At 48.1% G+C, this 14,139-nt stretch overlaps 1 protein-coding gene across 1 annotated transcript; it reads right to left on the reverse strand.

The window, feature by feature from the left end:
- Positions 1-2,705: 2,705 nt before the first annotated feature.
- Positions 2,706-5,762, reverse strand: LOC121360626 (transmembrane protein 45B-like). The gene is made up of 5 exons (XM_041480609.1): positions 5,570-5,762; positions 5,096-5,308; positions 4,278-4,462; positions 3,500-3,645; positions 2,706-3,243 (listed from the first exon to the last, which is right to left on the reverse strand). Exons 1-5 carry the CDS (start codon positions 5,757-5,759, stop codon positions 3,114-3,116), a joined length of 864 nt encoding a protein of 287 aa, XP_041336543.1. The 5' UTR covers positions 5,760-5,762; the 3' UTR covers positions 2,706-3,113.
- Between the last annotated feature and the right edge of the window lie 8,377 nt (positions 5,763-14,139).

Below are 14,139 nucleotides of genomic sequence, written 5' to 3' on the forward strand. Positions count from 1 at the left end.
ATTTTTCCATATGGTCTCAAGAAGTTTCTCTTCCCTCTGGCTGGGGCAAGAGGATACCCAAATTACACCCAGCCATCCTCCAAAGGCTTCTATGGCCAGTTCCTCCAGTGTAAAAGCCTGTTCCTGGTATTTACCAGCAGCAGAGGGTTTGTGGAAATGGGAAAACTTACCATGGCATTCTCCCAACCCTTGCTGTGAGAAAACTTGTGAATTCAATCTGGAAGTGCAAAAGTCCCTGTTCCTTCCAAACACTTCAGCACATGTGTTCTGGATACCTCAATCAATTCTCCAAATTTAACTGTGCAGCAGGGAATATTTGTCATCAAAACCACCAGTCTTGGTGTTTCTGTGTGCCAACAGGCAAGAAAAAAGGTAAAATGCAGGTAAAAATTACCTTAAATCCTTGTTTGAGCAGCATAATTTAATGCTTAACTGTGTGAAACAACAAAGAGACACAGCATCGCTTTCTGGCCAAGATATTTTTCACGGAATCTCAGCCCACAGACCATGGAAAAAAGAAAATCATCCACATCTCTGCATCTCCCTGTGGACTAACAGCACAGACAGACCAGGAGCTACACGAAGAATTGAATGTTCTGTCCAGAAGTAACAGGAACAGCATCTGTCAGGTCTGTGTACGATAAATAATGAGGTCCCCTGTAATTAAACTCCCACAGGCACACATCCTAACCTGCCTTGGAGAGGCAGGGACTGCAATGAAATGTGTCCACCTCCCACCCACAGCACATGACCAGCAACACTTTTGGGTGGACAGTGGGGTATTTACTGATCACTTGCATCTTTTCTGGTCATGGAATCGCAGAATGGTTTGGGTTGAAAGGGATTTTAAAGATCATCTCATTCCAAACCCCTGCCATGGGCTGACTCTCTACTCACGGAGTTTTATTCCCTTCAGGCTTCACTGGGAAGATGTTACAGGAAATACCAATCCCACACCCAGGCTGGCTGGGAACTGTTCAACAAACACAGCCACAGCCTCAACAACCTCATGTCTTCTTTCTAATTTATTGATATGGTGAGCATTAGTCATGTATCAAATATGGAGTAGCTCTATCACCTCACATGGTAACAGGTAATTTCGGGTGCCCTGCTCACAGAAACCTTCTTGGGCTTGGAGCATGATCCCACTCAAAACACACAGCATGATTATGATTTGCTCTTACTTACATTTATTCAAAGAAAGAAGAAACATCACCCAAAAAACACAACATTTTATGTAGGAAAACCCTCAGGAAGAGATTCAGCATTGCAAAGATAACATTTGGGCAGGAAAAAAAAAAAAAAAAAAACCAGGAAAAAAGTAACATCAGTTGATCAGAGGGAAAAGAGATTGTTTATCCCCTTATTTTCAATTCAAGCTCAGTACACCAGGTTGTAACTCCTGCACTGAGCTTCCCATTAGTGGCAGCCAGTCTATAACAACTTGACACAATGACCCCACTTCTAGTCGCAGGAGGATTATTAACAATGGGAGCACATCACCCCCATGGAGCAAAATGCAAGCTCTCACTCCAGTACTGGAGATCCACATCAGCCTGCCTTAAAGGCAACCAGGTCCTGGAGAAGCCATTGCTCAGGAGGGCAGCCTGCTTCATCATCTGTGTGTGGTTGACAAACGTGGGACCCCAAAGTACTGCACTTACTTGGTTTTCTCTGCTCCTTGAGGCTTTTCTCTGGACACAAAGCATTGGTCTTCTTCCAACCCCACTCCAAAAGGAGAAAATATAAGAATAAAATACAAAAAAAACCACCCCAAAACAAAACAAAAACCAAAAATAAAATACAAAAATAAAAATAAAATGCAAAATAAAAAAATTAAATAGACAGTACGCACTCTTCCAGGGAGCTCCCATGGAGCTGAGAATTGCAAGTGGTCTGAGGCAGGAGGAATTTTTCTTTCCTCCCAGCCTGTGCAGCACATCAGGGATGTGTTCAGACTAAACTGTCTCTTGCATTTCTTAGGGGAATACAGTAAATGTGTTGGAAGATAATAAAATCAGTGCTACTGGTGCTCCCCTGTTCACCCAGTCCAGCACACAGCCAGGGGCATGACACAAACATTTTAGATGCTGGTGGTGAACTTTTGGATGATGATTAGTGATGTTCTTTCACTAATCCTCCTAATACTATCTTTTAAATTTGGTTTTGTTCTCCTTCTCCCCACCGGAAGGATCTCCCCACACTGTTCTGCTGCAAACAAAAGGAGACTCCAACAGCAAGGCAGACACCCCTAACCAGTGGGTTTTGTTTGGAAGTGACCAGCTCCAAGCAGGGAATAAAGGTGTTGGAGAAAACCTGAAATCACTGCAGGGCTCTCAGAGACTTCCCAAGACCACCCATACATCCACCCCCATCCAGCTGAAACCAGCATTTTGCTTCAAGGGTCTCTCAGCCAAGCCCCTGCCCAGCAAACATCCCATTTCCCAGGAACACACCAAACCCCTGGCTCATGTGCCTAACTCAGCTTCTGATGATAAACAAGCAGGAGAGCAGCTACCCTCCATCCTTTCCATCCACTGGCCACCCATCCTCCCCTGGGCAGATTTTTCCACATTAAATCACACACAGTCGCATCCCTCAGATATTTCATCCACTGCCCAAACCATTTTGAAGCCAACATTGCTTCAGTCTGCAGCACGGTGTTCAAGAGATCCGTGGAGATGTGTTAAAGCACTTTATTGGTGATCACAGATAGTCTGTACATTCAGCTTGGTACAAAACCCTCTCCATTAGCATCAGAGTGAATGACAGCCACCAGGAGCTTTGAACCCTGGCTTGGCTCCCTTCTGAGGAAGCAGAAGGGAAAATGTTAGAAAAAATAGTCAGATTTGCCACTCCAGTTGGATTCCAACAGCAAACTAGTCCTGCAGTCTGCAGCCTGAGCTGCAGCTCAGAGAATTAAGAACTCGTGGCTACCAAAGGGATGCACAAGGAAAGACTTGGCATCTCCTGTCACGCTCTGCCTCAGGGTCCTGCCTCCTACTTCTGATGCTCCACTGTCAAGTGCTGCTGTAATTTATCAAGACTAATTAAAAACCTCATCTCAAGAGCTCTAAACCACCAGGGAAGAGATTTCCATGCCCACCACAGCCTCATTTGTCATCCAAGCTGCTCTCGGGCAGCAAGGCGCCGCTGGAGCTCTTCTTTCCTCTGTGGAGGCACAAGCCACAGTCCAACTCTACATCGATGTCCCCGAATTTCAGCTGGCAGGACTCATTGCAGCTGCAGGAGAGACAGTGACAATGGTCAGGGACTTGTGGGTAGTGAGAGCCACTGGCTCACCCCACCCTGCTTGGGAAGGCTGCTCTGTGGTAGCATGGAGCCCACCCCTTCCAGCCAAGCCACGTTTGGATATGCATGGACACCCACGCTCCTTATCCCATGACACACTGGTGCATGGATTTCCCAGCCCACTGTCAGACCTGGGTACGGCTCTCGGCCATCCCAGCCCAGGCACTGTGTCAGGACCCCCTCGTACCAGCGGGATGCAGCAGCGTTGGCGGCCGCAATGGCGAGAGCACCCATGTAGTGCCAGCAGAAGCACATGGTGAGGAACAAGCGGTTGCTGGAGTCGCTCTGGTCCCAGCCTGGTCCTCCCCATGGAGGGGACAACACAAACCCAATCTGGTCACAGATGAAAGAGAAGTCAGGCTTTAGCACCTCCCTCCTGTTTTCCTCCTGATTTTAGCCCACCTGATTTTAGCCCAACTGTGGACTAGACACACTGTAACCCCAAGTAACACCCGGGACACTGCCCTTGGCTTCCCCAGCCACTGACACAAAGAAGTCAGGAGGGGATGGATTCTCTGCAGATAATCCTTAGGGCTTGCAGTGCAAGCCCAGCATCCTGGAAAAGGGTGACTTCCAAAAGGTGACATTGGCAGTCTGTGCATTTCCTCCTAACACCAAAAGCTGGGAGATTACATGAGAGATTTCCAGAGGTTTCCAGTTACTTGGAACAAACAGAGGAAGAAAATGGACCTAATAAAATCAATAAAAATTCATGATTGTGGTTTCTTTCCCTTGTGTGCTCCAATTTCCATTTTCCATTAATTTCCAGGTCTGTCCATGCTACTTCATTACATATGCACTTCACGATGGCAGCTCTGGCACTGGCCTCATTTCCTCTTCTTATTTACAAAGATATTTGAACAGCCTAGAAGTTTAACCCCAATAGATGTGCCTACAGGGGCAACCCCACTCCACTTGCCTTCCTGGGTGCAAAGAACTGAGGAGAATGCTGGATACACACTGACCTGCCAAAGCCAAGAGCCCTGGAGAAGGAAGGAGCTGGTCCTGAATGTCTCCAGGATGATATGGTCTCGGAGGAACACCTCTAGGAGGGCACAGAAGGCTCCGGCAAAGATGGCCACGGCCAGCAGGGAGTGGAGGTGCTGGTCCAGCATAGCATCACTGTAGTCACGGAAACAGAAGAGCAAACCTGCCAAGATCCACCCTGTGTTAGCAAAGGATACCCTGGGACTTTTCTCTTTAAATCATCTCAAAGTTCACTCTTAGGCTCCAGGCCTTGCCATGATCTGCCTTGGGGGGAAGAACCAGAGAGCCACCAGCTGCTGTCACCACTGTCCCTCTGCAATCACCAGGCAGCCCCAGCACTGGCTCGGCTCTGCTCCCGAGGAACCCCTGTACCTGTGGAGGTCTCTGAGCCCCTCTACGTGGGAGGATCCGGTGTCCCAGCCAGGGCTGCAGGACGAGCACAGGGATGGGCACCTTGAGCTCAAAAGATGGTGGGGAGCTTTGTATCAGGATCTGTCCCTCTGCATCCAACCAAGGTGGGAGGATGACACCTTTTTGTAACTTCAGAATAAGACAGCTGCTGGCCACCAGGAGAAGAACAGATCCCTCAAGCATCCCCTGTGGTATCCAGCTATGGTTGAATCCATATTTAGGAGGAGCAGGGAGGGGGGGTGACTGTCACAAAGCCAGTCATTGTGCATCCACACCCCCTGCAGTCTGCCTTTGTGGCCCCCAGACTGCCCAGGAGCTGTCACACCCATGAGCACTGCAGCAATCCCTTATTCTGTGTCCTCCCTTAGCACCAGGTGCAATTCACCTTCCACAAGCAGAGCCAGGGACAGCGAGAGCCGGTCCAAGCCAGGGGGCAGCTTGAGTGGGGAGTGTGAGACCACATCTGTGATGCCGGAGAGGAGGAAGAAGAGGTAGATGGTGGAGTAGTGCCAGTGGGTGAGGTCAGTCCAGCTGTGTGTCTTGGGGCTGTACAGCTGCAGGTGGGGACCAGTGGGGACAAACTGCTCCACCAGTATCCCTGGACAAAGAGAGAAAAGGTCACTTTTCCTTATACATGGGGAAATGACAAGCCTGAGGGAATGTTCCTTTGCCGGTGTGGAGCTGTGGTGGTGTTTGTCCAGGAGAACGACAGCAAGCTCCTCATCCAGGGTGTACGACAAGCATGTCCCTAAGCCCTCCCATACCAGATGTTTCCCACTAAAACAGGCCCGGTGTTGTGGGAGAGTTGCTGCTGTGCTAGTAGATATTGGGGCACAGACCCATCATCACCCTCTCTTACCTACTAGAGCAAAGAAAGCTTTGACTGCGCCTTCGAAGATCTCTGTGTGCCCACGGCCCGGCTGGCCCTCAGCACCCCCTTTCCTCCTGAGGTACTTCAGGGGGTACCTCACCGACCACCACAGGCCAAAGGCGAAGAAGAAAGTGCCCCGGAGGGCACTGCCCAAAAAAGTTGTTGGCATCGAGCTCATTCTCTGGACCTGCAAGGACAAACAGTGCCTGAGGACCAACCTAAAGCATCCCCAAGGGAGTTGTTGGGCTGCTCAGCATCCCCAGGGATCCACATCATAACAGAGCAGGTGCAAACAGGGAATATCAGAAATGGGATATCAGCACAGGGAAACTGCCACTGTGCACCCCTGTGTATATATGTATTTGTGTGGCTGTGTATAAAACCACCAGAACTTCATGCCAGAAAACAATACAGTAGTGCCCAAGAAAGCGTAACAGCTATTAGAAGAGGAAGCACAACAAAGTTTTTACCAATAAAAAGCAACATGACAATTATTTGACCATAAACTTGCTCCAAACTAGGCAATTACCAGGGTGTGAATCCAGTGCTGGATTAGGATCTCCAGCCAGTGAAGGCTTTTCTGCAGCAGGAGGCAACCCGGGAACCATTAACATTTAGAAAAAGAGACTTATGCATATTCCACACAACCTTTGTGTGGCACACAAGTGGTGATTTAACACAAGAGATTTCCTCTCCCTAAGAAGAAGCATAAAGAAAGCCTTGATTGAGTCAGATCAATGCCAGAGTACCAACCAAGTAGGATGGAGAGGAGCAAAGGTAAAGCAAATTTATATCCTGCAAAGTATTTCAGCCATAACAAAATTCCTTAGAAAAATCCCAGTGTAGCAAGCACAGAAAGGAATAAATAATGATCAAAGTGTTTCTAGCATTGTTTTACCTGGGGATGGTCTTGTTCCCTCCAGAAAGACCACTAGAGCTCGTTGCTCTCTGCAAGCTTCTACCACCTAAAGAGGACTTTTCTCTTCCTCATGGGCTTTCCGGTGCTTTTCTGCAGCTTGGATGTGCACAGAGGAAGGCATTACTCATTCCAAAGCTTCCACACCAACTTGCCCTTGCATCAGAGATCACATCCTCACTGTGTTTATAAATACCAAAGCAAATCGCAAAGGCTGGATGAACAACTCCAGCACGTTCTCCGAGTCCTCCCACACTAGAAAGTAATTAGGCACTGCAAAACAAGGGTAGGATGTGGCATGGAAAGTGCCTGAGGTGAGGGAGAGCTCTGCAAGGTCCAGGTCAGGTTGTGGCTGCAGAGCCAGCATGGGTCAGACCGGCTCAGCTCTGTGTGGCAAACACAGGATTGGAATGTGGAAACCATTGTCATCCTTTGCATCTCTGCAACACAGGCAATCTGGGAAAGGCTCAAATCTATGCTAAGGTTTCCTTTCAGGATGGAAATTACTAAACAGCCTTTTAGGTAGGTGAGAAATGTCCCATCCAGGAGCTGGGGATCAGGGATGGCTCTCTGCTCTATTTGGGGTGCCTGCATTAGGGTGAGGTGGCTGATGCCCCAGGAGAACCCACATCTTTCTTGATTATACCCTTGGCACCCCAGCCAGGACACTTATCTTCCCTGCACAGACATCTACATCTGAAGTGTTTAACAATAAAGCACATTTAAGCATAGCACAACGGCATGATACATAACCAAATATTACCATTGTCCTACTTGTGACTGCAAGGGCAACAGCCTAAAGCTGGGGTGCACCCTGAGTGAGAGACATGTCAGGAACATTAATTTGGCATGATGAAGTGGAGGCAAGAAGGAGAGCAGAGATACCCCAGAGCCCAGAAATGACAAACATGTCCCACCTGCAGCCCCAGAGGCTGCTCCAAGCCACGCCAGCATCCAGGATAAACCTGGGGATCTGTCACCCCACGTCCACCTGGCATGTCCCCCTTGGCCTGAGTTAACAGCAGATCCAGCCTGCTGTTTCAGAGCTGTCTCTGGAATCTCCTACCCTGACCAACCCTCTCCCCAGCAGAGCAGCCTCACTCTTCTTTGCAGCACCAGGGACCCCCTTGCTTCACAACCCCTCACAGCCCAATCCAGCAAGGGGGAGTTGTCCTGAGTATCCTTTGCTTTCCAGCAACTGGAAACAGCCCTTCAACAGCCACCACAGACCCCAGAATGGTTTGGGCTGGAAGGGACCTTAGAGTTCATCTCTTTACCATGAGCAGGGACATGTTCCACTGGACCAGGTTGCTCCAAGCCCCTTCCAGCCTGGCCTTGAACACTTCTAACACTTCTAAGAATCCAGCCATGTCCTGGGGTATCCCTCTTGTAGCACCATCAGACAAGCAGAAGTTTGCATGTAATTCACTCACTCACCAAAAATAAAAAAAATAACCTCCTTTTATAAAACAGCCAGTATTCTGCAGCAAAACCAGACGTTTCCAAGCAACAATCCAATTGCACAGCTCACATATTTGAAGCACAGAAAAACAACCCCCACATTCACAGAGCCCCTCTATCAGCCCAACAAGCCCAACCCTGACACCCCTGACCCACTGGCTTTCCCCCACTCCAGCTTTGGAGCTCACGCTCACATAAAAGCTCATTTAGCTCCATGGAAGTGGCAGCCAGCAAAGAGCAGAGACATCAGGTTATTTATTTCTCCTGGGAGCTGCTCTGTCTGTCAGAGCACTTGAAATATGGCTGCAGACAGAAGTTATTACCTGGGCTGCCCTTCTCCCTCCACAGCTTCCAGGCCGTGATGCTCCTGCTCAATCGCCCCTGGGAGCTGCCTGCTGTCCTTCCAGAGCCGTGCCTGACTGCTCACAGCCTCCTCAGGCTCAGCTTGGGAAGGACAGCATTCCTGTCCAACTTCCAGGCTCTCCCCTGGAGCCATTGCAGCTCCAGATCCATCACTATCCATGACATTGACACCCCACCGGCTCTAGTGGAGGGGATTGCTGCTGTCCCTCTGGATATGCCAGCATTCCCTACAAGCACCCATCAGCATTTCAGGACAGCCAGCTTGTGTGCAGAGGACAAGCTCAGCACCTGGCTGCAGATGTTTGGGAAAGTCTTCTCTTTGTGACTCCTCCTCCATCCTCGGACATTTCGGGGATCCAGGGGCAGCCACAGCTTCTCTGGGTGCCCTGTACCAGGGCCTGCCCACCCTCACAGGGAAGGATTTCCTCCTAATATCCCCTCTATCCCTGCCCTCTGGCAGTAGGAAGCCATTCCCACTGTCCAGTCCTGACACTCCAGGAGTCCCTCTCCAGCTCTCTTGGGGCCCCTCTAGGCAGAGCCTTCTCCTCTTCAGGCTGAACAACTTCCATCCTCTGCTATCAAGCAGCTCCAAAACACAGTAATCCCCCACAAAAATGGCTAAAGCCAGAGATTTCTGGCACCATCAGCACCACTTCCACCAGCCCTCACTCACAGCTGTCATCACACTGAACCCTTGTCTCTCATGGATGTTCTCCCCATGTTCCTTCTTTCCAAGTTCCAGCAGCCATGCCCATCCCGTGGCACAGCTGCTCACCAATCTACAGATGGAAGAGTTTACCTGTGACTCCTGCCTGTCCTCCTTTCTCTCCAGATGTGTCAGCAAGGAGGTTATTACTCAGAAGAGGCAGATAAAGGGAGAAGCCACCATGGGGAGGTGCCCTTCAGACAGGATGTTTGGAGCTGAACATCCTGTGGGCCAGTTCAAAGCACCCTGAGTCAACCACCTTTCACAACCTGGGCCACCTCCTGCCTGCTATTAAAAAACCAGCCAACAACTCTCCTGGAGTTTGCCACAAAAATCAGAATAAGCAGCCAATTCCTGTTCCCATGGCAACCATGTGTACTCAGTTGTTAGGATGGGGCTGGGGATGACTGGGGAAAGAGCCAAGCAGAGAGAAGGCGGCAGTAAGGTCTGACAGGCTCTGCTGGAAGTCTGCAAATTGGGTTGCCAGGGGCATGATAACCCTTTTAGGGGGTCCAATCTTATAAAAGTTGCCTGAGGACAGATTTTGGGCCAGGAGCTCACAAACCAGAGCAGAGCCTTTGTGAGCTTCACCTCCCAGCCCACAGCAGCTGAGAAATGGGGGCCATGGCCCTCTCTCCCCAAAAGATGGGCAGGCGGGACACAGCAGTCTGTTTCCACTCCTTTTCCTCTCTAATACAACACTGCCCTTCACCAAGCAGCCGCAAACACAAGCCACCTTGAAGCTGCTGCCCATCCCACTGATGGCTGCAGAGATCAGTGCAAGTGCTTCAGGCAAATAAATACCTCAGGCCACCCAAGTGTCCTCATGTCCTTCCACAATACTGAGGTGATGGTGCAGAAACATTCAGCATCACCCCAGTGCCCTGCCCAAGCCCCTGACCCTGGCGCAGCCACATTGCCAAACCAGCAGTTCTCCTAGGAAGTTGTATATTTCTCTCACTCGTGTTGCCAAACCCACCCCAAGCAAGCTTGCAGGACCAGCCCTACCCAGAGCCAGCAACCCACAGAAACCCAAGGCTGGAGCAGTACAGAAGCAAAGCAGCCTCCCCAGGGTGATGGGCTGTGGTCCAGCACAGACAGAAAAGCCACCAAGCCATAGCCAGGAGCTTTTTATTCCCATTATCTTCATATCAAGTGGGAGGAAGGAAGGAAAACAAGAGGCTGTGCCATACACCCATCACTGCTCACTTCCAACGGTGCCTGAGAAGCAGGATGAGAGGAACAGGGATGAGTATACCTGCAAAAGGGTCCTGGGAAGCTCACAGTAGCAAAGGGGTTTCCACAAATGGCAGTTTTACCCAAGCCTAAGCTTAGGAACTAGGTACAACATTAAATCCAAGCATAGGGAGAAATACAACCCTCATGGGAGTTTTTCCTTACGGAGCTACCCCTGAAAATAATGCAGGATGAAAACCATACCTTTTTTGCAGCAGCACCTTCTGCTGAAGGGGACCTCTTTCAGCTCAGTTTTCCTTTCTGCAACCACCTACCCCTACAAACCACTACCCCAAAGGGCAAGAAGCTGCTTCCCAAGCAGTAGGAGTCAAGCCCTTGGAGAAAGTGGGGAAAGATGAAGTGGCAGTGCAGCAGCTGCAGAGTGACAGGAAGAACAAGGCCCAGCTGGAAAGTATCTACACAGAGGATCAATCTGCCTGTTTCCATAAAGGGCCAGTAAAGAGTAAAGACCAGAGAGAAAGCCTCTATGAAAAGGGTAAGTTAAGTTACAGGCAGTGAAGGAAGTTTTCAGTGCCTTAAATAGTTGAGAAAAGGAGGTTTCTTTTAAACCATCCCCATGAGAAAAATGAGGATTTAACTCTGACAGGTGGTTGGGAGAAAAGATAGCAAATCCCCCAAAATCCCCTAGCAGGTCACTGAAACTCCATGCATGCTAAAATCACCGTAGGCACAAATGGATGTGATTCCATTTCAGTTCTCGAGGAATATACCCCATCTTACTCCTAGGAAAAGACTGAGGGTGGCAGAGCTGTGTCTGACTCCCTCCAGCTCCTCAAGCTATTTGAATTTGATTTCATATTTTTGGTTTTTTCTTTTTCTCTCAGCTGTAACTGCAACATCTTCTCCCTGAAGGTTCATCATCAGCCTCAGTGCTAATGAAAAAATGTGATAATGTTTGTCTCCTTCCTGGGGGTGGTGGGAGGCACAATCTAATTAAAGGTTTGCCAGCAGCTCGAGTGTTGCAGATGGATGGTTGTTTGGGAAGTGCAAAGTATTATTATTATTATTATGACGAATGTTAACACCAGGTTTCATAAACAGGCAACAGGAGGTAAAGCAGGTGGTAAAAGCAGAGGCAGGGCTTGTTCTGCTGCTACACCTTCATTTCAGCCTCACATAAAAGTGGCTGTGCGGGTGGCAGGGAGAGATCCTATCTCTGCCCCAGGAATGAGTGGCTCGTGGATGGGCTGTGCTGGCTCCTGATGAAGGGTTTGTCTTTCCAGCTGCAGGAAGAGCAGCTGCCAGGATCTTTGGCTGCTTTGGAGGTTTTGTCTGGGCTCCTTTGTAAGAGAAGGGCAGGATCAGCAGCTTCTTCCAGCCGTGGATGAGCAGGACACCTGAGTGACAAAATCAAACATCAGAATACAATTACACAAGAAAAAAAACATCCCTGAGACACCACCGAGGGATCCCACTCTTTTTAAAATCAGTGTGGATATGGATACAAGCACACTCGCAGCCCACTCCAGCTGCATGGCCAATGGGTTCAGTACAGAGACACTTTAACCCATTTATAGAATCATAGAATGGTTTAGGTGGAGAAAACCGCCAAGATCATCAAGTCCAAATATTATATGCTGAAAAACATGATCCAGAACAACTGTTTGATATTGATGTTGTATTAAAAGCAAGTCTCCATCTAGGACTGTCCTAAAGTATCCATCACTCAAGAAATTGTGAGGATGGCTTAAGCTGCACCTCTGTATAATAAACCATCTCTGTACCGCTGATCCAGACACCTTCATACCTTGTTTGGGTACCTAAACTATTTACAAACTGGTTTTAGTTGAAATTAAAATCATTAATTCTCATGCAGAAATGAATTCAAATTGTATTTCCTTCCTTAATCACAGGCTGGATCTCTCCTCCTTTCCTGACCTTCATACTTCAGAAAAGAATGTGCTCCAGAGCTGGAAAACAAATTAGTGAGTGCTTTGCTGACAGTCCTGGGATGTTTGTGGGAGCAGGGAGTTAATGAGGCAAGCAGAAACTATTCCAGACACCGGTGCTGTGGAGGAAAAAGGTGTTTTGTTGCCATACAGTGACAGGGGCCAAAGAAAGGAGGGGGGAAAGGAGAAAACAACTTGATTAAGAGCTGTGAAGAATTAAATAAACCTATCCCAATTCCAAAAGCAAAGAGTGCTTTTAAAACCAAAGTCAGCTTTCATTTGTGCCCTGTGCTTTCATTGTGCCCTGGAATGGAAAAAAACCTCTGGCTTTCGAGGGTGGGTAGGAGGAAGATGATTGCATCCAGCTTGGATCCGTTCCTAGTCCAACAGCAGCTGCTGCCCTCCCCTGGCTGTTTAACGCAAATAGTGATGCTTGGGCTGTTTCCTAAAAGAAAATAATTCACAAAAGACCAGAAATAACTCAGAGCATCACACAAGGCCTTTTTGCTCTTCAATTAACCCGTCCCTGTCCAGCAGCACTCCCATTAACTTGGTTTGTCCCCTTCCTCACAGTGGGTTGGGGGGCCTCTGCCATTAGCAGGTGGCATCTGCAGAATGGTTTGTGTCTCCCCACAGCAGCCAGAGGAATTTGTGATGTTTGGAAAAACTCTTCTGCCTTGGCTTAAAAAAAGATATCTACAAAATGCTCCTCGTGTTCAGTGGTTACAACTCATGAGACCCAGTCATGAGTTTAAGAGATGGATTTATGGAGATGCAGCTCTGCTGCTTCATTCTCATCATGCCCAGTCTGTTTGCACCTCCCAGCATCCAGCCCTGCAAAACAAACCAGCTTATAAGTGGATATACAGGAAACCTGGCATTCAAGGAAAACTACTCTTTATAGCATAGTTAGCAAGCAACAAAATTCAGGCTGCAGTCTCTATAGTCTGTGACAGGCTCTTTGTACAAAGGGAAAAGGGTTAAAGGACAAGCTTTGCCATCCCTTGGGCCTATGCAGTCATGAACATGAGCACAAAAATCTCTTGCAAAACCCCCCCCCCCACACAGATGGGAGAAGATCTCAGTGCAGAGTATCCTTCTGGCCCTGGGGTTTGAGACATGAACAATGGCAATTTACCTTGTGTTGGCGGTTTTTTTATTTATTTATACATATAGATGTACATATATAATTTTTTTAATTCCCATATTAGCATATTTTTGTTCTGTCTAGGAGACGACACTTCCAGTCACTTTTTGCAAGAAATTTTACTAGCACCCTGCTAGTAAAGGCAGCCTAAAACAATGTGCTTGTTTCATCTTGCTTTCCAAGCTGAGGGGGTTTATTTTCAATGGAAAACTGTGACATTTCATGAATCCCTGCTGCATGGCTATGTATTTTACAGTCTTTTAGGCTTTGCCAATCTGAGGGATGGATTTTTCTAAGCTATTATTACACACTCTACAATTTATCAGTCTTAAATTTAAGGATATCAGCTCAGTGAGGATTTTTTATTTCACATTTATTCACTCTCTCAGTCTTTAAGTGAACATGAAAATGATTAACAAAACCCCTCTTTAGTTCAAAGCTTCAGTAATAACATTTGTATTGTGTGCAATCAAGCCATGGTGTTGCAAAAATTGCCATAATCTCACATCCAACACTCTCTTACTTGTTCTTCTTGGGGTGATGCCTTTCTTCAGACGTTCATGACCTCAGCCTGGAGATTTCCCTGACTTCAATCACAGAAAGTCAAAGCCTTCAGGCTGTTGGAAAAGTCAGCTGGCCAAAGGATGCCCTCCATCCCTATGAGAGCATACAGGGGAGCCCACAGGATGAAGTAATCTTGTCATGCTGAATTTCCATGCTTTTTTTTTTTTTTTTTGCTGCTAAAAATCACTTCAAGCTGTGCCCATGTCTGAGCCAGAGATGTTTGGGTATGGATGGAGGGCAGCCACCCCTGTGTGC

Source organism: Pyrgilauda ruficollis, unplaced genomic scaffold (assembly GCF_017590135.1).
Source record: "Pyrgilauda ruficollis isolate IOZ18807 unplaced genomic scaffold, ASM1759013v1 scaffold52, whole genome shotgun sequence".
In the NCBI taxonomy this organism is placed as follows: domain Eukaryota; kingdom Metazoa; phylum Chordata; class Aves; order Passeriformes; family Passeridae; genus Pyrgilauda; species Pyrgilauda ruficollis.